Source organism: Geotrypetes seraphini, chromosome 10 (genome assembly GCF_902459505.1).
Source record: "Geotrypetes seraphini chromosome 10, aGeoSer1.1, whole genome shotgun sequence".
NCBI lineage: Eukaryota > Metazoa > Chordata > Amphibia > Gymnophiona > Dermophiidae > Geotrypetes > Geotrypetes seraphini.
Window position 1 is genome coordinate 4,205,560 of NC_047093.1, and position 22,977 is coordinate 4,228,536.

The 22,977-nt window shown below is 43.1% G+C and overlaps 1 protein-coding gene across 2 annotated transcripts in view; it reads right to left on the minus strand.

Annotated features, from left to right (window-relative positions):
• DNAH17 (dynein axonemal heavy chain 17) overlaps window positions 1-22,977 on the minus strand; it is a 954,442-nt gene that overhangs the window by 520,341 nt on the left and 411,124 nt on the right. For both annotated transcript variants that reach the window (XM_033960179.1, XM_033960181.1), the window contains 3 exons: window positions 18,595-18,720; window positions 6,281-6,388; window positions 6,067-6,198 (listed from right to left, as the gene is read on the minus strand). In XM_033960179.1, coding sequence (XP_033816070.1) covers window positions 6,067-6,198; window positions 6,281-6,388; window positions 18,595-18,720 — 366 coding nt within the window. The remainder of the gene's footprint in view (window positions 1-6,066; window positions 6,199-6,280; window positions 6,389-18,594; window positions 18,721-22,977) is intronic.

The window sequence follows — 22,977 nt, forward strand, 5'->3', positions numbered from 1 at the left end:
TTTGAAGAGGAGATTTTATATGGACCAAAGGATGTGAATGAGAATGTATAAGCAGAAAATGAGAGGACACTAGTTGGTATGGATCTGCAAGGAAGAGGAGATTTGGAATGTGACTTTATGTGGCATACAGCACCTCATTTCAAGAAGAGGAAGTTTGATATTATGTATGGACTAAGGTTTTGCATTTGCAAATCTGTTAATGTAACAGTGGTCATAATACTGTAGGTTTTGCTAAAAGTTGGTCTGACTTTAATATACTCTTTGAAAAGAAAAAGTTAGGAAGGATGATTTCTAATATATATTAAACTAGTCTTATAGCCCATTACATTAACGGATGCTAGAATATATGTGTGTGTGTCTCTCTTTATTTCTTTTTCTCTCTCTCTCCTTAGCCGCTTTCTTTCTTTCTTTTTCCTTGGCTGTCCATCACCACCCCTTGCCTGCTCCCCCTGTCCATTCTCCCTTCCTTTTACCTCCCCTGTGTCCACCACCACCCCTTCACAGCTCTTCTTATGCAGCAGCAGCCCTTCTCCCTTTGTTTTACCTCCCCCCTGTCCAGCAGCACCTTTCCCTCCCCCCATACCAGTTCCCTGTGCACCTGCCCCTGTGTCTTTCTTCTTGTCTTTCTGTCTTCCTTCCTCCCTCTGTCTGTGTGTCCAAAGCAGCATTCCCTCCCCCTCCATTTCCCTCCCCCCACACCAGTTCTCTGTGCACCTGCCCCTGTGTCTTTCTGTCTCCCTTCCTCCCTCTGTCTGTCTGTCCAAAGCAACATTCCCTCCCCCTTCCATTTCCCTCCCCCCACACCAGTTCCCTGTGCAGCAGCATTATTGTTTCCTCTACCCCCTTTCCCTTCCCACAGTAGCGACTACAAACGCGGGTCCGAGTCCTTTGGCGTCCCCCTTCCCTTCCCGCGGGTCCGACTACACATGGCGATTCAAGCAGCGTGTCCAGCAGTCTTCACACACTGCTTCGGGTCCTTCTACTGGCCTGATTTACTCTGGCACGTCCGGAGCAAATCAGGGCAGTAGAAGGGCCCGAAGCAGCGTGTGAAGACTGCTGGACACGCTGCTTAAATCGCCAGTTGGGGCCACGGTAAGGGAAGGGGGGGCGGCAAAGGACTTGGGTGCCGGGCAGCGGAAATCTTCTTCTACCTTGCCTCTCCTCCACCGTCGGGAGTCAGCGCCAGGATCTTTAATGGCTGTTGGTTCCGCGTTGAAAGAATCCCGCGCCTCTTTGAAAACTGTCACGCTGCTGGAGGCGGGAGGCGACGGAGAGGGCAGGGGGTGAGCCGCGCATGCGCACTTCCTAGCTACAGCTCACAGAAAACGGACGCACGCTTAGGAAGTGCGCATGCGCGGCTTACCATTTTATTATATTAGATAATATTTAAAGGTGTTAATTGACTTGAGGGTATGGGGTGTAATCTGCTCTAAAAGGTGGATGTGGTTTGGATGATTGTAATTTTAAAAGTTTATTTGATTATTTATTTATTACAAAGATATCTTATTTGTAATGAGTGAGTAGGGAAAAGATGGTTTATGAGAGAAAGGAAAAAAAAATAGGAGGAGGTAATCCTTGATAAAGAAGTCTTGTTTGATAAAGTGATTTTCATTTAATATTATAATGATCTGGCTAATGGATTAGAAATTATAAATATAGCTTGTGGGGAGTTTATTGCCTAGTCAAGGTGTGCGTTTCAAAGCTGGCATGTAATTTAAGGGAGGGAAGAGAGGGGGTGGGGATTAAGGGTATGGGGAGGGGTACAGGGGAGGGGATGGGGTCTAATAATAATTTTAAAAAGGGGAAAAGAGGATATAATATTGATGTTGGGAATATTTTGGTTTATTGGTTTGATTTGACATAATGACTCTAAAGATTCTTTCACTAAATGCTAATGGTCTCAACCATCTGATAAAAAGAAAAAAAACATTGCTATATTAAAAAAAACAGAATGCGGATGTCTATTTCATACAAGAGACTCACCTTAATGGAGATGAATCAAAAAAATTAATTGGTAATTGGGTGAAGGATTGTTTTTTTGCACCGGTGGTGGGGAAAAAAGCTGGGGTAGCTATTTTAATAAATAAAAAATGTTCAGCAGGATTTAGTATGGTGGCTGCAGATAAATTAGGAAGGTGGGTACATGTGAAAATGAGTATGGGCAATAATACCGTGGCGTTATTTAATGTGTATGTCACTAATTCGAATCAAATTGAATATTTTAAAACTCTACAACCAATAATTTTACCACTGGCTGCTAATAATTTGATAGTGGCAGGAGATTTTAATGCTGTTATGGACCCTTTATTGGATAAAAAACCTAGTAAAATTTTTAAATCTTTAGGGTTGGAAAATTTTATAAATTCTTGTAATTTAAAGGATATTTGGAGAATTCTTCATTTTAATGATCGAGATTTTTCGTTTTATTCACATGTTCATAAATCTTTTTCTAGAATTGATTATATTTTTGTTTCTGATGGGCTAATACAAGATGTTACTCAAGCCTCTATAGAACCAATAATTTTATCAGATCATGGTGGAGTGTGGATTAATTTAAATTTTAATGATCCAGATAATGTTAGGCCTATCTAGAGATTTAATAATGCATTGCTTGCATATCCAAAATTTTGTGAAGAATTTCAATCAAAAATTGATGAATATTCTCAAAATAATATTACAGAGGAAGTGTCTTTAGAAATAATATGGGATGCTTTTAAGGCAACAATGAGAGGGCAAATTATATCATTTTCAGCCTATTCTAAAAAAAACCTAAATAAGCAATTTACTGAAGTGGAACAAGAAATAAAAGACTTAGAATCGAAATTGATTAATAAGTGGGAGAATTCTACGTTACAAGCTTTATTAAAAGCAAAATATAAATACAATGAGATTTCTTCTAAATTGGCTAAAAATAATATATTCTATGTCAGCAAGCTTTGTATTATGGTAGTTCAAATAAGGCGGGAAGATTATTGGCTAATTATCTTAAAGTGAAAAAAAGAAAGATGAAAATGAATGCAATAAAAGATGAAAAAGGTGATATTCATTCTCAGATTGGTCCTATTTTAAAACAATTTTTAAATTATTATAAAAACTTGTATTCTTCTGCGTCTTATTTAAGTAAAGAAAAAGATGGTGTAGAGTTTTTAAATAATATTGAAGGTCTGAAGATTCCTAATCATATAAAAAGAAGTTTGGAAAATCCAATATCTTTACAAGAATTACAAACAGCATTGAAGTCTCTTAGAGTGGGGACTGCTCCAGGTGGTGATGGTTTTACAGTAGAGTTTTATAAAGCATTTCAAAATATTCTTTTACCCCATTTATTAAATTTATATCAGAATCAACTAAAGAAAGGTTGTATATCAGGCACTATGGCAGAATCATTAACTATTGTTTTGCCGAAGCCAAATAAAGATCCCATGCTGGTTTCAAATTACAGGCCTATTTCTTTGATAAATGTGGATGGTAAATTATTAGCCAAACTTTTGGCTATACGTTTGGCAAAAGCTCTTCCTCACATAATTGGTATGCATCAAACAGGGTTTGTTGCTCAGAGACACTCTTCTAATAATACCAGATTGGCATTGCAAATGTTATATTTAACAAAAGAAATTGGAGATCCAGCTTTTTCTGTGTCTCTAGATGCAGAGAAAGCTTTTGATCGGGTGGAATGGACATTTATGTATCAGGCCATGGAATGGTTTGGTATTGGTTCGGGATTTATACAAATGATTAAAACACTGTATAGCTCTCCTGTTGCTAGATTATATATCAATAATAATTTTTCTGATTGTTTTAAATTGCAAAGGGGAGTTAGACAGGGATGTCCTCTATCTCCTTTACTTTTTGATATAGTGCTTGAACCCTTATTACTAGCTGTTCAACAGGAAGAGGAGATACAGGGTATACCGCATAAGGATAAAGAATATAAAGTTTCTGCATATACGGATGATATATTACTTCATTTGAGGAATCCTGAAACAACCATTCCAAATTTATTGGATTTGATAGAAAAATTTGGAAAGTTTTCAGGATATAAAATAAATTGGACTAAATCAAAAGTTCTTCCTTTAAATGTGCATTGCACAAAAGGATTATTTGATTTATTCCCTTTTATATGGAAAGAAGAAGGAATAAAATACTTAGGTATATGGATAAAAAACACACTTGATGAGACAATTATAATGAATGAAAAAAGTTTATTGCAAAAAGTAACAGAGTTATGTGAGCAATGGAATCCTTTACATTTATCTTGGTGGGGAAGAGTTCAAACTGTCAAAATGATGATATTGCATGTGGTTTGCTATCAAATGGGAATGATACCAGTTTTTTTTCAGGGGTCTTTTTATAAAAAATTAAACAATATTCTTAGTAAATTTATTTGGCTGGGTAAAGCTGTAAGAATTGCTCTAGTGACTTTACAAAAACCAATTGAGGAGGGAGGGGTAAATTTTCCAAATTTTTATAGGTTTCATCAATCCTATATCTTCCGCCCAGAACTCACGGAGAAGCTTCCAGATTGGTTATGGTTGGAGTGGCAGCTCATGTCTCCTATCAGGCTTTGTCATCTGCTTAGCATTAAAATGCCTAGAATAAGGAAAACCAATAGGATATTAATGGACACATGGACAACATTAAAATATGTTAACAGTTTAACTCCTCTTACTATTCAAAAATCTACTTGTCAAAACATATGGCTGAACTCCAAGATACAAATAGGCGGTTTTATGATTGTCTGGAAGGATTGGATTGAGGCAGGAATACGTACTTTAAATGATGTTATTAATGATGGTAAGCTGCTGGAGTTTTCACAATTGCAACATAAATTTGGTCTTGATAAAAAACAAAGTTATAAATGGTTGCAATTGAAGCAGGCCATTCAGGCATGGTTCCCTGAATGGAAGTCTTTAAATACTCATTTTACTCTAGAATTCTTATGCTTTCAGGCAGATTTTCTGGGTCACCAGGCCGCGCAGTGGTATAAAACATTATCTGGCTATTTAAATAAAAAACCAAGGACTGTACTTAGAGATATTTGGAGCATTGAGATTAAGCATAAAATTAATGCATCTCAATGGCCACGTATTTGGTCTTGGAGGATAAGATGTACATTGTCTGCGTCTATGAGGCAAACATGGTTTTTCCTGTTGCATAGAGCACTCTGGACCCCTGCTCGTTTACAAAAATTGGATTGCTCTAAGTCTAATAGATGTTGGCATTGTCATCTTGAGGCTGGAACCCTAGATCATTTATTATTTTATTGTCCTCTTATTAATAATTTTTGGAAATTGATATGGGGACAAATAAATTGTATGTTAGAGAATCATATGGCCCTGTCATATGACACAGTTTTGTTTGGGATGTCTATGAGGGCCAAAAGTCAAATCTCCTCGAATAATAATAAGCTGTTAATAATTTTAACAGGAGTTGCCATCCAACAAATAACATACAACTGGAAAGACTACAGGGGGTTGAATTACTGTTTCTGGTGGAGTTCGGTGTGTCATGTGTATGAAATGGAAAAAACATTGGCGATTAAGAGAGGATATTATAAGAAATTTAAAGATGTGTGGAGACCATTAATTGATTACTATAATAAATAAATGAATTTATCCCCATTTAGTATGTATAGGGAGGGTGGATGGGTGGGTTTTATGACATTAGGATGAGTAGTTACAAAAATATTTGGAAAGGGAGGGAGGGGAGGTAATTTATGGTATAAGATGATTGTAAAGTTTCAAGTGAAGAATGTATAGTATGACTTGATTTATTGTACACTTGTTTGTATAATGTAAAAAGGAATAAAGATATTTAAAAAAAAAAAAAAAAGATGTAAAATGAATAAAGAATAAAAAAAACCCAATGTTCTCATTAACGTTCCTTATGGTGGAATATGTTACCATCTGAGATTAACTGTAAACTACTGAAAACTTGTTTTATTTCAGAAATTGGAAATATCTAGATGATTATGGTTTGATTTGATATTACATTACCCATTTTGTGCTTTTAGCCACACTGAACAAGAGGCTAGAGTGGGATGTAATATACAAGTTACTTCGGTACCTTTGTAATGATCATTTTCGCCACAACATCTCGGGCATGTACGTCTATGGTACAGATAGTCATAATCTTTTGTCTGTCTCCTGGAGATAAGCTTCCAATAAGCAGTGTAATCAGCGCATTCAGCTGGATAATCTAAAGAAAACAGGCCCAAACCATGATAATCTTCTAAAAGACATCCAATAGCTTTAATTTGGAAGTATATGTAGAAAGGTACCTGTTTCTTGTTGTAATCTCTAATAGCATTTTCGTAACCTTCCTCCAGTCTGGCGAATGCTATACCGACCTCTGTGGTCCACCAAATCTGGGTACATGTTAAAGCAATCTATTATGAAATAGAAATGGAAAAAGTGGAAAAAAAAGGTGAATCACTTAGTTCTATGCTCACCAATCTTTCTGCAGCTGCAACAATAGAGTGCTCCCCTAAACCATGACCCCCAACTACAGGATTCATGATCCTGTTTGGGATCTCGACCCCCAGTTTGGTAAGCTGTGACATAGTTACTCAACTGTGATGAGGATTCAATATGGACAATAGGATAAGTATATCAGACAAAGGAATACACAAGGACGTAAAGGGCGATTTTGGTAAATAGGTTTCTAGCAGAATAAATCATCCTAAATTTAGGGTTGAAACATTTTTATTGAAGACAGCCAAACTGCCAAACATAAATATATCCAAACTGTCACATAACAGAATCTCAATAGTCAGAAATACAGATGAACTTCAATACATGGCATATTCCCAAACCCTTCTCTCACCCCCCCCTCTTGCCTGTTGCCTACCAGACAATGTTACCATGTTCCAGCATTCCCAACCAGAGCATAATAAGCTGGGGTTCTTGCTTCTTATAATTCCCCAAACCTAGCTGCAAAGAGTAGGACTTGACTCTATCCCTATATCTGGGATGCTCAATATCAACATCAATTAAATGTCTCACTAGGCAGCAGGAACCCCCCCTCCCCACCAAACCCCCCCAAACAAAGGTATACACGAGAATATTCCATCCCCCCTTCACTAACAATCCCCATTTAGAAAAAGGAAGCACATCAAGAAAAACATTCCTACCCTTCGCTCAACCCAAAACCCGAACAGCAAAGACCTTTCCATCCCATTTTTCATTCTCCATCTACTCCCCCACCCTCCCTCATATGCATACACCCCTCACCATTCACAACTCGTTCAAGAGGAGACTTCATCTTTTATGATGCAGAATCCATATATATGGATCTGGGAGCCTTTCACATCTCTGACTTCCCAGCAGGCCAATTGATGCACATCTGCCCACCAAAGCCAGTACCCAGGAGGTTCATGTAAAGTCCAATACTTCATAATCCCTTTCCGGGCCACCAGATTAAGCTTACGACACAACAATCTACCCATCCAACCCATAGTCCAAAGGCCCCTGGTAAGTCCAAACTCAATTGCTCTGGGGTACCAGCCAAATCAATGTGGAGCCCAATATGCTCATTTCCTGCTAATAATGCTGGATAAGACCACACTCCCAGAACATATGCCCAAAAGTCCCTTCCCCCCTTTCTACACTTCTGGGTATGCCCCCCCCTGCAAATACCATACTGTTTGGGCATTAGGTACGCGCGAAAGAACACCCCTAAAATAATATTCCTGTAGGGAAGCACTGCGTGTCAAAGCTGGGAGTCCTTTAATCTGTTCTATGATATCCCAAGACTGTAAGGGGGCTCGCAATTCTTTTACCCATCCCCTTCGATATAATTCTATCTTCTTACAGGATTCCACCCTCCCCAAACCCTTATATATCATCAATACCGATGTCTCCTCCTCAGTGTCCATCCCAAAAAAGGTGCACAGTGGGGAGCCAATATGAGCTCCCAGCTGCCCCTGGTCTAAGGAAGCCAAATAATGTTTGAGCTGACAATATGCATATCGATTCCCCCACTTCTCCTCAACCCGGCGCTGCAGTTCTACATAATCTATCAAATTCCCCTCCTGTGTAAGGACATGCTTCATCTGCCAGAACCCTCCCTCTCCCAATTGACAAAAGCGGGAACGGGGAGTACCCATGTAGCGATATCTGGTCAGTTACATATGGGTCCCTATCCAGATGTTGAACCAGCCATCTCCACGCATTTACCATGGATCTCAGCAACAAACTCTTGCAAAGTCAAACTGGAAGCAAAACTCTCGTTAAACGCAACAACGAAAAAAGATGAGCCGGGGCATAATAAACTCTCCCATCTGCACCAGGGTAAACTTATTCGACTGTAACAACCAGTCCTCTACATGCCGAAGCAAGCAAGCATAATAGTACCGATGCAAATTGGGCACACCCAAACCCCCAGACTCCCAACCTCCATGTAGCTAAGAAATAGGTAATTTAGATTTTCTGTCCGCCCTAAAGAACCTATCAACAAGCCATTTACCTTATTGATATCTCTCCAAAGCAATCTCAGGGGGAGTGTCTGGAAAAAATTTAGCCACTTTGGCAGTATCATCATCTGAATCAGCTGTACTCTCCCCGTTAACGGCAACAATTGCCAGCTATTCAACAGACGCTTAGTGACCTGCAACATCCCAGGTACATTCAATTTGTACAAAATGGATACATCCATTGCAATCTGCACACCAAGATATTGGAATGATCCCCTCGCCCATCTTAAAGGAAAATGGGGTCCCCACCAGTCCCGCAGCTCATCTGAAGATGTCAATGCTTATGATTTAGGCAAGTTCAGCCACAATCCTGCACAATCCTCATATTCTTTTATCAATTCCAACAAAGCCGGCAATGTCATCTCCAGTTCCAAGATGTGGACTAAAAGATCATCGGCATACGCCGCCATTTTGAACTGATGAGCCTCAACTTGAAACCGCACATATGCATCTCTAATAAGCGGATCGCATATGCATTTCTAATAAGTGAATCTAGTGTAAAGGCAAACAATAACAGTGATAAGGGTCAGCTCAGCCACGTCCCATGGAAGATGGGAAAAAGATCAGACTCCATCCCGTTGACCAGGAGTCAGGTCTGAAGTGAAGCATACAAGGCCCGCAAGGCAGACAAAAAATGGCCCCCAATATCATACGCCACAGGTGTCAAACTCAAGGCCTGCGGGCTGAATCTGGCCCACCTGGCTGTTTTATATGGCCCGTGGTCTGATGGTGTTATCTTGTGGCTGGCTTCTTCCTCCTCACAGTCGGAGTGTGCACGAAACCGTATATCAATGTCAGAGAGACGGCTTCCGATTCAAGCGCATAACGTGCGAGGAGCTGCTGCACATGGCTTCGTGCACACTGCGGATGCTAGGAGGAGAGAACCAGCCACAAGATAACACTGGGGGCACCAGACCACAAGCTGCATAAAACGGCCAGGTGGGAGCCGGCCAGAAGGTAAGACACCCGCTGGAGGGTGGCACAGCATGGAGGGAGGGAGACAACAAAAGTAGGGGGAATGATTCTATTTTCAAGTTAGTGTTTGAATTGTGTCAATTTTGAGAATTTTAGTCTGCTGCCTATATTTTGCACTGTTTAGGAAGAAATGCATTTGTTTCTATTTCTCTGTGGTTGTACTGCATGCAGAGTCTTGAATCTAAGGGTTTCGTTTGTATATATTAGTACTTTTAGTTTTTGGTCCGGTATTTGCATAGTGGTTATCTGTTTTCTGGTAGGAATGAATGTTGAAAAGCATACAGTACGCTTTGTGTAGTTTAATTTTGTGGTTAACCATTATGTGTTAATAAGATTATATTGTGTGTATGTGTGTATATATGACAAATGAATGGAAAAAACTGTGTTATAATTAGTACTATTATGAGGGTGGGGTCTGGGGTGCAGATTGGGCGGGGTCTGGCCTGTGACTTAGCCTGTATTTTGGATTTCGGCCCCTTAATGTGATTGAGTTCGACACCCCTGCCATATGCGGCCAATGTCTCGAACATAAAGTCCCACCGCACCCGATCGAAGGCCTTTTAAGCATCAAAGCTAATAAGGATCTCAACTTCTTACTAGCCCTCAATTCCAAAGACATCAGCAGTTTCCGCATATTCCACGCAATCGACCTACCGTGTACAAACTCTACTTGTGCCTCGTGTAAAAGCAGAGGCAGCACACAAGCCAACCATTTGCTAAAATTTTTGCCAACAGTTTAACCTCTGTTTTTAGCAATGATATAGGTCGATATGCCTCAGGCGTAGTCAGATCCTGTCCAGGTTTAGGGATGACCAAAATACATGCAATATTCAGAGCCTCCGGCATGGCCTCTGCCTTAATCATAACATTAAATGCCTGAGAAAGAGGCTGTACTATCTCCTCCCCTAAGATCTTATAGAATTCATTACGCAACCCAGGGGCTCCTCTCCAGGGGCTTTCAGCAGGGGACTGCTTTCTCCGGTGTCCTCGGGGCCTCCAGTTTAGCTCTCTCTACTGAGTTCACCTGTGGATGTACAATGTTGTGAAGGTACAAAGAACACCTCAAACCCTCCTCCTCAGGGGATGCATTAAATCATCCTAAGTTTAAAGAAGCAAGCTTTGATGTCTATGATGTCACCTGCGTGTGCCTGCATTCCCCTTTATCAGGGGTATCAAATGTCAGTCCTCGAGGGCCGCAATCCAGTCGGGTTTTCAGGATTTCCCCAATGAATATGCATGAGATCTATTTGCATGCACTGCCTTCTAGTTTTTTCAGTTTTTTCTATTTTTTGATTTCTTAATTTTTAGTTTAAGAAAGAAATCTTTCATTACACTTTACTTGTCATTTTTGTTAACTCTCTTATTTCTACATATCAACATTTCTAATTTATACGGGAACTTTCCCACAAAGGACTATTATGTTTCACAGCTGTGTGCGGGTTTTTTTTTTTTTTTTTAATAATTTCTTTATTCATTTTTCATATTACAGCAAGTGTATCAGGAAAATACATATAACCTTATAAACATACACTTGATTTTCCTTCATGAATACTTTAAGTACAATATATCATATTTATAATCATATTTTTATGTTTTTGATAACATATATATCATTTAATATGCATGGCAAATATAAATAAAATAACCCTCCTCCCCAAACCCTCCCTTCATATTTCAGAAATTTTGACCCATTACTTAAAAATACATTAAAGTAATTTATACATATTGTAAGGTAAATAAAATAATACCCACCCACTTCCCTATTTATCAATCTCTTATTATGGGAAAATGTTATTAATCATTACAAAAATCTGCCAATGGTCTCCAAATCTTCATAAATTTACCAAAATAACCCTTCTGTGTTGCTATTGTGCGCTCCATTTTATATATGTGGCATACCGAATTCCACCAAAAATTATAATTTAATCTGTCATAATTTTTCCAGTTACATGTTATTTGTTGAATTGCTATTCCAGTTAATATGAATAAAAGTTTATTGTTATATGATGAAATTTGACTTTTTGCTCTCATTGTTGTACCGAATAAAATAGTATCATAAGTCAAGGCTATTGGATTGTCCATCAACCTATTTATTTGAGGCCAAATTGATTTCCAAAATAATAATATATATGGACAATAGAATAAAAGATGATCTAATGTCCCAGCCTCAAGATGACAGTGCCAGCATCTATCAGACTTAGATCTATCTAATTTTTGTAAACGAACAGGGGTCCAAAAAGCTCTATGTAAAAGAAAAAACCATGTTTGTCTCATAGATGCTGATACTGTACATCTTATCCTCCAAGACCAAAGTCGTGGCCATTGAGATGCATTAATTTTTGACGTCATCACGTTGAGAGTGCATTGCCTCCAGGGCATCTTTAAACGCCTCAGACGCCATTGTTGCTTACTGCCTTCAGCTCTAGTGTGATTGTGCCAAGCTGTTATTTGCAGGATTTATTACTGTCTGTCTTCATTGAGTGGATTGGCTGCTCTTTCGTCTCTCCAGTATTTCATCCCTATTCCTGATGAAGATTCTGAAACGGGACTCTGTCGAGTGGAGATAAAGTGACGATGTGAACTTGATGAGACTCAGCTAAATTGAATTATATCTTAGCAACATTGCTCTTAGTATTGTTATGATTTTTGCATTTTTTTTTTAATTATTATTTTTATTGTTTTTGAAGCTTTTTTTCTGGGGGGGGAGGGGGTTAAAGCACCTCTTAGCCTTTTGCTTCTGTTTTGAATCCACACTTAGCATTTTAGTGTTTATTAGCACTTACATCTAATTTTTGAAAAAATTCACTAGGGACATCATGATGTACGGGGCAGTGTATATTCCGACCTTGATGGCAAGGCATGTTGGGAAGAAAGAGCAAGATCCATCGGCTTCATAAAACCCTGCAGGTTATCACTGTACCTCTGGAGGTTCTGTTGCAGTTAGCAAAATAGCAATTATCCCAGGACAAGCAGGCAACATATTCTCAACATGTGGGTGTCGTCACCAATGGAGCCCTGCAGCGGTCAGCCTTGCAAGCAGACTTGCTTGAAGATCTTTTAAGAGCTTATGAGTGCTGCACCACGCATGCGCGAGTGCCCTCCCACCCGAGTTAGGGCGTGCATCTCCTGTGAAGTACCTTAGTTCAATGTTTTCCACGGAGCCGAGAAGTCCCGTTTGCTTCAGCTCTGCAGTTTCTTCGTTGCCTTCTCACACCACGACTTTGTTATTTTCTTGAAGTCGTTGTGCTGGCGCATCTTGTAAGTTTTTACTTGTAAAAGAAATAATAATAATAAAAATAAACTTTTCCTCTGTATTTTTCAGCCAGCGGCCTCTGGACTTAGGCCCTGCTGCCGAACCTCGTTAATTCGCCGGTTTCTATTTTTTCTATGGCCCGGCCTCTTACCTGTTTTAAAAAGTGTAGCAAGTGCGGCCGGGTCATTTCAATCACCGACCCTCATCGTTGGTATATTGTCTGCCTGGGATCAGAACATTGTCCCGACACTTGTCCACACTGTGCTACCCTTCAACCTCGAGCCCTTTGCAGACGCCGTGCTAAAATTCTTCAACTGTTTGGCACCATGGAACAGTCTGCGGATAAGGCCTCGGGGGTGGCCTCGACTTCCAAGACCTCGACCCTGTAGTGGCCTTGACCTCGACAACCTCGGCCTCGAAGCCCTCGTCTGTGGTCCCTTCTAAAGCTTCATCTATGGGTAAGACTTCTGTTTCTCCTTCCTAAGAAACCTCCAGAGTCTCAGGCATTCCAGGCAGTGAGTGGAGTCCTGCCAGCCTCTACAAGACCTCCAGCTAAGTGTGCCTCCAAACATAGGGAATACTCATCCTTGAGGTCATCCTCCTTGAAGTGCACTGCTGCACCTTCTGGACCTGATCCCTTGGTCTCGGTGCCTATGTTCGAGGACATGTTAAAAGCCATTTTGACCACTCAGATTACCTCGGTCCTGGCTCAACTTGTCCCTGCCTCGACCCTGCTTCCTATGAGCCAGCCTGAGCCTCCTGTCGAAGCACCTCGAGGCAAGCCTCGAAAATCTCATCGATTATCCTCCAGTGACTCTTCGCCTCATCCCTCCAGGTCAGAGTCTCCTGCACCTCGATCGAGGCACCACTCGAAGCACACCTCAACCTCGAGGCACCTTGCTTCCAAGCGGAGTCAGGAGTCTTCTCTCAAACAAAAGGACTCGCCTCCTCATAGTACTGAGTCTTCTATGCCTCGTTTATCGAGGGCCGTCAAGACTCCTTAGAGACCTAAACACAAGCCTCGGTCTCGCAAGTCTTCTACACCTGCTGCTTCACTTCGAAGCACATCCAGGTCGAGGACCCCTCCATCGAGACCATCTGCGAGGGAACCTTCTCCACCTGCCTCGAGACAATCCGTCCCTCGGACTCCAGGGACTTCTCCATCGAGGCTTTTGAAGCGCAAAAACTCTCTGACTCCTCCTATGACAGGCAGTGAAGCTTCTTCAGTTACCATAGTGCTAGATTCTGAAATGCCTTCTCAATATTCCAGAGAAGCTTCACCATCTTATTCGGCTGTTCCCAAGTCTCGGTCTCCTTCTCCTGAGGAACCCTCCCACCTCAAAGTCCTCCTCGTTTGCGAGGTTTGTCTTTGATATGGGTCAAGCTCTTCAGCTGGATCTACACTCTGAATCTAAGTACACTCCTGAGTACCTGGCCGACATAGAATTACCTCATCCACCCAAGGAAACCTTGAGGCTTCCCATGACTCCTGTGTTAAAGCAAACGTTTCTCCGGAATATGGAAACCCCTTACTCTATTCCGGCCATACCTTCTAAGATGGAATCTAGGTATCGCACGGTTCCTTGCAAGGGGTTTGAAAAACCGCAGTTATCTCACCAATCCTTAGTGGTGGAATTTTCATTAAAGAAAGCTCAACCCTCTAAAGTCTACACTGCGGTGCCTCCAGGCAGGGAAGGCTGCACCATGGATAAGTTTGGCCGCAGGCTTTATCAGAATTCAATGATGGCAAACCGAATTCTCAACTATAATTACATCTTCACCTCTTATTTTAATGACCTCAAAATAATGCCTAAGTTTTTTCCTGTTCTTGAGGAGCAATGTCTTCCAGAGTTCAAAAAGATTCTTCACACTCTGTCGCAAATTCGCCTCTTCATGCTATAAGCCACATACTATGCGTGTGAGTTATCATCCAGAGTTACCGCTTATGCTGTGGCTATGCGTCGCCTTGCTTGGCTCCGCATTGTGGACATGGACTCCAATTTGTAGGATCGTCTAGCGAACTTGCCTTGCCAAGGAAATGAACTTTTTGATGATTCCATTGAGGCTGCTACTAAGCATCTCTCTAAACATGAGCGCTCCTTTGCCTCCTTGATCCGTCCAAAGGCTAAGACTCCACCTGCTTGGTCTTACATGCCTCCACCACGTCATTATCCTCAAAAAACGACTCCATCTTTCTCCAGGCCTCCGCCTAGATGGCTGCCGCAGCAGCAGAGACAATAAAAACCTCAGACTTCTGCTGCGGCTAAGCCAGCTCAGTCTTTTTGACATTCTCAGTCTGAGCATACCTACCTTCATCCATCAGACTTCTCTTCTGCCCATAGGAGGTCGGCTTCTCCATTTTTATCACCAGTGGCAGCTGATCACCTCAGATCTCTGGGTTCTCAACATCCTTCGGGAGGGATACTCACTTCACTTTCTTCAAGTACCTCCAGATCTCCCTCCAAGAGAGCTCCTTCCAGTTCGTTGCAACTTCCCCTTCTCCTTCAGGAAGCTCAGGCTCTTCTTCGCCTTCGAGCTGTCGAGGAGGTTCCTTTGAACCAACGGGACACGGGGTTCTATTCCCGTTATTTTCTAGTCCCAAAGAAGACGGGGGATTTGTGACCTATTCTGGATCTCAGAGCCCTCAACAAATTTCTAGTCAAAGAGAAGTTTTGGATGCTCTCTTTACCAACTCTGTACCCCCTGATGAATCAAGGGGATTGGTTATGCTCTCTGGATCTCAAAGAGGCTTACACTCATATCCCAATTCTTCCAGCCTCTCGCAGATTCTTAAGATTTCGGGTGGGGAATCTTAATCTTCAATACCGAGTTCTCCCTTTCGGATTTGCATCATCCCCCAGAGTTTTCACGAAGTGTCTGGTGGTGGTAGCTGAAGCCTTGCATACCCAGGGTCTTCAAGTATTTCCATACCTCTACGACTGGTTCATCAAAGCTCCCTCTCAACAAGGGGTTATTGCAGCAACCTGACAGACTATTACGTTCCTCCAATGTCTGGGGTTCAAAGTCAATTTTCCAAAATCCCAATTGCATCCCTCTCAAACTCTTCAGTTTATCGGGACTGTCCTGGACACTTTCCGGCTCAGAGCATTCCTGCCTCAACCACGCTGAGATGTTCTCATTCGCCTTTGTCATCAAGTGTCTTCCCGCACATCAATCTCAGCACGACAAATGATGATTCTACTTGGTCACACGGCCTATAGAGTTCACATGACTCCTTTTGCCAGACTTCACCTTCGAATACCTCAGTGGACCCTGGCATCTCAGTGGCAGCAAGCTTCCGACCCACTCTCTCAACACATCACAGTAATTCCTTTGTTGAGACAGTCTCTCCACTGGTGGATGCTCTCTTCCAATCTTTCCAGCGGTTTGCTTTTCTATGCTCCCCCTCATCAGAAGGTTCTCACAACAGATTTTTCAACCTACGCTTGGGGAGTCCACCTCGACGGTCTCCGTACTCAAGGTCATTGGTCCAGCACAGACCGTTTCTGTCACATCAATCTGCTGGAACTCAGAGCGATTTTCAATGCTCTCAAAGCTTTTCAGCATCTTCTTCACGACAAGGTAGTCTTTATCCGGACAGACAACCAAGTCGCCATGTACTATGTTAACAAGCAGGGAGGCACGGGATCCCTCTCCCTTTGCCAAAAAGCTCTGAAACTGTGGGATTGGGCAGTTCTGCACAACATCTTTCTCAGTGCTGTATACATTCAAGGTCAGCAAAACTCTCTGGTGGACAAATTGAGTCGTCTTCTACAACTTCACGAATAGACACCCAATTCCTCACCTCTACGTCAGGTGTTTGCTCAATGGGGAACCCCTCAGATAGATCTCTTTGCGTCTCCCCTAAACCACAAGCTGCCTCAGTTTTGCTCAAGGATATTCTCTCCTCATCACCTAGAGGCAGATGCTTTCCTTCTGGACTGGACGGATCAGTTTCTCTATGCCTTCCCTCCATTCCCTCTGATTCTCAAGACTCTTGTCAAGCTCAAGACAGAACATGCCACCATGATTCTGATAGCTCCTCGGTGGCCCAAACAACCGTGGTACTTCTTTCTACTTCAACTCAGCACCAGAGAACCTCTGCTTCTACTGGTTTTTCCCTCTCTGCTTACTCAGAATCAGGGGTCTTTACTTCATCCCAACCTAAAGTCTCTACACTTAACAGCTTGGTACCTTTCAACCTAACTGCCTCGCTACAGTTTTCTCAATCTGTACAGGACATTTTGGAGGCTTCTAGAAAGCCGTCCACTAGGCAGTGTTACAACCAGAAATGGACTAAATTTTCTGCTTGGTGTACTACTCGCCACATGGAGCCAATATCTACCTCCTTGTCTTCAGTTTTAGATTATTTACTTCACTTATCGCACTCTGGCCTCAAGTCCACATCTATCCAAGTCCATCTCAGTACAATTGCTGCTTTCCATCAGCCTCTTGATGGGAAACCCCTGTCTGCACATCCGGTGGTTTCCCGCTTCCGGATGTTTCGATGTTAACCTACTGCTCAAACCGCCTCCAGTGGTCTGGGATCTCAATGTCGTCCTGGCTCAATTGAAGCCTCCATTTGAACCAATTGATAAGGCTCATCTAAAGTATCTCACTTGGAAAGTGGTGTTCCTCATTGCCCTCACGTCTGCTCGAAGAGTCAGTGAGTTACAAGCTTTAGTTGCGGATCCACCTTTCACAGTTTTCCACCATGACAAGGTGGTCCTCCATACTCATCCAAAATTCTTACCTAAAGTTGTTTCAGAATTTCATATTAATCAATCTATTGTTCTTCCAGTATTTTTTCCAAAGCCTCATTCTCATCCCGGAGAAATAGTGCTTCATACTCAGGACTGTAAACGTGCCTTGGCTTTCTACTTGCAACGCACTCAACCACACAGATAAGCCCCGCAACTTTTCATCTCCTTCAATCCTAATAAGTTGGGGCATCCTGTCTCGAAGCGAACCATCTCCTACTGGATGGCTGCTTGCATCTCTTTCTGCTATGTTCAGGCTGGTCTCCCTCTGCAGGGTCGAGTCACAGACCACAGAGTTAGAGCAATGGCGGCATCTGTAGCTTTCCTCAGATCAACTCCTATTGAGGAAATCTGCAAGACTGCCACTTGGTCCTCGGTTCATACATTCACCTCTCATTATTGTCTGGATACTTTCTCCAGACGGGACAGCCATTTTGGCCAGTCCGTTTTACAAATTTGTTCTCCTAACCTGCCAATACTCCCTCCATCCCATTATGCTTAGCTTGGAGGTCACCCACATGTTGAGAATATGCTGCCTGCTTATCCTGGGATAAAGCACAGTTACTTACCGTAACAGTTGTTATCCAGGGACAGCAGGCAGATATTCTTACCTCCCCTGGTTGGTTTCTTAGCTAGCTATCTGAACTGAGGTACCTCACAGGAGACGTGCACCTTAACTCGGGCGGGAAGGCACTCGCACATGCACGGTGCAGCACTCGTAAGCTCTTAAAAGATCTTCAAGCAAGTCTGCTAGCGAGGCTGTCCACTGTGGGGCTCCGTTGGTGACGTTACCAACATGTTGAGAATATCTGCCTGCTGTCCCTGGATAACAACTGTTGCGGTAAGTAACTGTGCTTTTTGTAGGAACTGCACAGAATGAAGGGAGGGAGAGTTGTGTCTAGCACAAGAGTTTCTGTGCATGCTCAGAAGGCTTAAAGCTTGCTTCTGGGAGAAAGCTGTCCTCCCTGTGTCCAGCATTTTAACAAGTTTGCAAAAATACATTTTTACTTTTTAAAACAAATAAAAGCCAACAGCTTCCAGCTCTGCCAAACTGTAAGCCCAAAAAGAGAATATTTAATAATCCAGTTCAAACAATTATTTTATTCAACCTCTGAAGTCTGCTATGTTCCTACCTGGGCTGGGTAATCAAATATCCACTGGTCTCTTGGCTTTTCCTCATATGTCACAACAGCATCAGGGATTTCATTCCGTAAAGTAGCCCGCATTCTATCCAGGACACGATTTAACCAAACTTCAACCTAGATAAGAAAAACCATGTACAAATTAACATCTTACAGCTTTCTAAAAGATACAATAACCTCTTCTCTTCCTCAGATCCCTGACATGGATTGCTTTTCCTTTGATTATTGGTCTTCTTTCTCTTTGATTGTTGATGCAAAGTCCATAGGTGAAAACTATCTATAATAATAATCATTCTTATATTCTGCAGACTAAAAAGGCAACGGTATTATTAAGACAAATTAAAAGACCCAATACAAATCATTATATTTTACAGATATGCAAGCAGTTTTGAAAATTTCCCTCACATTTTAAAGATAAATAAATAATAAATGTAACAATTTTTAAATTTAGATTTGGTACTTAAGTTGTGAACTGAACTGGTTTAATACTTATTTATAGGTCTCCGAATGCTTCAGAAGAGATAGTAACAGAACTTTGTGCTTTTGTATTACAAGCTATGTTCTCTTGTAAAGCAGTTGTTACAGCACAGGATTTTAAGTTACATTTACGAAGGGCCCCAAAGTAACAGTCTGGGTCAGGAACTGGTTGAGTGGAAGGCACAAGAGGGTAATGGTTAATGGAGATCACTCTGAGGAAAGGGATGTTACCAGTGGTGTGCCTTAAGGTTCAGATCTTGGGCCTGTTCTTTTTAACATTTTTATTAGTGATACAGCTGAAGGGCCATCAGGTAAGATTTTCTCTTTACGGATGATACCAAAATCTGCAATAGTGTAGACACCCCCCAATGGTATGAATAATATGAGTAGGATCTAGTAAAGCTTGAAGAATGGTCTGAAATTTGGCAGCTAAGATTTAATGCTAAGAAATGCAAGGTTATGCATTTATGCTTCTTGACTGTGATAGTATGTGATGATATAAATGTGGTCAAAAAGGTTGAAAAGGCGATGGCAAAAGCTAGAAGGATGCCAGGGTGCATAGGGAGAGGTAAGGCTCTGGTGAGACCTCATTTAGAATATTGTGTACAATTCTGGAGACTGCACCTTAAAAAAGATATGAAAACGATGGAGCTGGTCCAGAGGAAGGTTACTACGATGGTTGATGGTCTTCATCATAAGACGTATGGGGACAGACTTAAAGATCTCAATAAATATACTTTGGAGGAAAGGCGGGAGAGGGGAGATATGATAGAGATATTTAAATATTTACATGGCATAAATGTGCATCTTTTCTCCAGCACAGTGAGGGGAAGGGAAGCCAGTCATCCCCCTCACTGCACCGAGTACAGCCTGCTCCTGTTTACTTTGGTGAGAAGCCCCGCCCATTTCCTCCTCAGGTAGCCATTTTGCCTTCCTGCCCTTTAAAGGGCTCAGATCCAGCACCGGGCCATCTTTTCTCCAGCACAGTGAGGGGAAGGGAAGCTAGTGGTCCCCCCTCTCTGCACTGAGAACAGCCTGCTCCTGTTTACTTCGGCGGGAAGCCCCGCCCACTTCCTCCTCAGGCAGCCATTTTGCCTTCCTGCCCTTTAAAGGGCTCAGATCCAGCACTGGGCCATGTTCTCTCCAGCCCAGTGAGGGGAAGCCTCCCAGCTGACTCCACACTAGCTGTCATTTCACCTTACTCGGCGTGGGAGCTTGCTCCGCCCTGTCTCGGTGTGCAGCATCAAGCTTCTTTAAATGCTCGGTGCCAAGCTTCCCAGCTGACTCCACATTAGCTGACATTTCATCTTACTTCAGCATGGGAGCTTGCTCCGCCCTGTCTCTTGTGTTGCAGCATCAAGCTTTTTTAAAAGCTCGGCACCATACTTTTCAGCTGACCCCCACTAGCTGACATCTTATCATACTCCGGCGTGGGAGCCTACTCCGCCCTGTCCCTTTCATGCAGCATCAAGCTTTTAAAAAAATTTTGGTGCCAAGCTTTCCAGCTGACTCCACACTAGCTGACATTTCATCTTACTTTGGTGTGGGAGTCTGCTCCACCCAGTCTCTTACGTACAGTGCCAAGCTTTTTTAGCTCAGTCAGTTCTATAATTCTCTCTACCCATTAGCTGTTAGACTATACTTTGTGATTCCTGTTAATTTTCACCATGAAGTTGCCTCTCTGGCTTCTCTCTCTCTTACTCGCTCTATGTTTTAATCCCACTCATTGTGCAAATTCTCTCTCCCCCAAGGTACTTGGCTTCAACAGTAACAGTGTAATCTGCCCTGGCCTTATAATTCCCATATTTGTGCATACTAGAAATTATTCTTCTAAAAAACCTTTCTGTGATGTCAATTATGCCTCTCTAAAGCCTGTACCAATTATTAACTTACCTAGTCTAGCCTCTTACTCCTGTCCCGATAATATATTGCAATGCCAGAGGGTCACGTGATGTGCTGAGCCGAGCAAGACGTGCCTTGCTCGTGCTCCGGGGCCCCGGGTCCCTCTGAACCTGATCCAGCATTTTTACCGGTCCTGACCTCTACTACACTATCGGGGCAGTGCATGGACAAGTGTCCTTCCGTGCCTAGTCCGGTCATGAGTGGCAAATCGTGTCGCTCCGCCAGAGACAGGGAGACTAGATCGACGCGGCCGGACTCCAAGATGGCGGCGGGTGAATCGGGTTCCGCGCTCCCCTTGTCGGAGGCCCATATAGCTGCACTATCTGCCTCGGTCATGCGGGCCTTGGATTCCCGCTTTAAACAACTGTCTGGCCAACTTACTTCGCTGGAGTCTCTTTTGGGGGAGACCACGAGGCGCACAGGCAAGCTGGAGCAATGGGTATCGCAGGTGGAGGATGCCAACTCTGCTTCCTCTGCGGACCTGGCGGCGATGACGGCGCAACTCAAGCGGCAAGCTGATAAGCTGGAGGATCTCGAGAACCGCTCGAGATGGGACAACTCGCGCCTGATTGGCCTCCCAGAAGCGGTTTCAGATTCCCGCCTCCTTTCAACTTTGGAGACCTGGTTCCGGACGGAGTTCCCTCTCCCGGCTGGTGTGGGCCCTCTGCAGCTCAATCGGGCGCACCGCCTGGGCCGGCGTTCCGATGACAGTGATCGTGCTCGCGTCACCATCTTTAAAATCCACAACTCGGCCGTGAAGGCTGAGCTGATGAAGCAATATCGGCAGAGGAGGAACACGCTTCAGTACGATGGAGTTCTGGTTCGCCTGTTCCAGGATTATTCTCCGGCGCTGCAGGAGTGCAGGCGGCGCTTCTCCCGAGTGTGCACTGCATTGTTCGATCAGAAGCACAGATTTCAACTTCTCTACCCGGCGCAATTGAAAGTTTGGACTCCTACAGGATGGCAGATCTTTGCTACTGCGGAGGCTGCACAGAACTACTTGGACGTGCTGCCGGGCGAGTCTGGGCCCTCGACGGCCCCTTGAGCCCTTTGACACTGCTGTACTTGCTCTGTGGTGGAGGTACTTTCCTCTTATTGTTGGGCATGTACTTTTGGAATCTGGATGCTCTTTACACTTTTTTCAGCCTAAAGGGAATTGGTTACCTTTGGAGTACTGTCTTTTTGCCTACTCTTGAGCTGCCCAGCACAGTACTACGGCTCCCTCGGTTTTGTGACTCTGCCCTTCTTTATATGGTTGTGTTGGCCCTCCTTTCTACTGTGTTTCAACATGTTTATTGTGTTCTTTTATGGGGGATTATTGGAGTGCTGAGGCGTGTTCCCCTTGTGTGGGGCACTTGTTGAGTTTCAGTACGGGTGTTCATTTGGGGTGGCTTCCTTTAGTTCATTGGTGTATGTGTGTTAGCATGTGCGGGGGAGGGGAGTGTGCGGGTTCCTTTTTTTGGGGACCCTGAATTTGCTTCTTTCTACTAGAATCCCTATGCTTGTGGTTGTTGTGTGGTAGAGTGTGGTGTGCGGCTGGTTTGTGGTGATTGACTTTGGGGTGCTGTGTTGTGTATGGAATGGGTTGGGTGGAGGGACCTGGGGCCCTGTATATGTCTTAGCGTGATTCTCTCTCGGTTCCACTAGTGGAACAGAGTTTTTTGCTTGGGGTTGGGGTTTTTGGAGGATTTGGGAAGGATGATTGGGGGTGGGTGTTTGGGTGGGAGGGGGGTGGATTTGTGGGGGTGGGGGGGGTTTGCTCTCACTGATGCTTGGGGTTTGTATTTGGGGTTTGTGGTATTTGAGGTATTGTCTGCTCCCTTTGGGGAGTTTGGGGCATCCCTTTTCTTTTTCTGTTTCTTTCCTTTTTGTTTTTTACCTGTATGGGGTGCCTCTCTTGGAGCTTCTTTCCTTCTCTTGGTGTTGTGTCCTGGCACGTGTTGGCGTTGGCGGCCCTGGGGGAGGCTGGGCTCCTGGGGTCTTATATTGGAGACA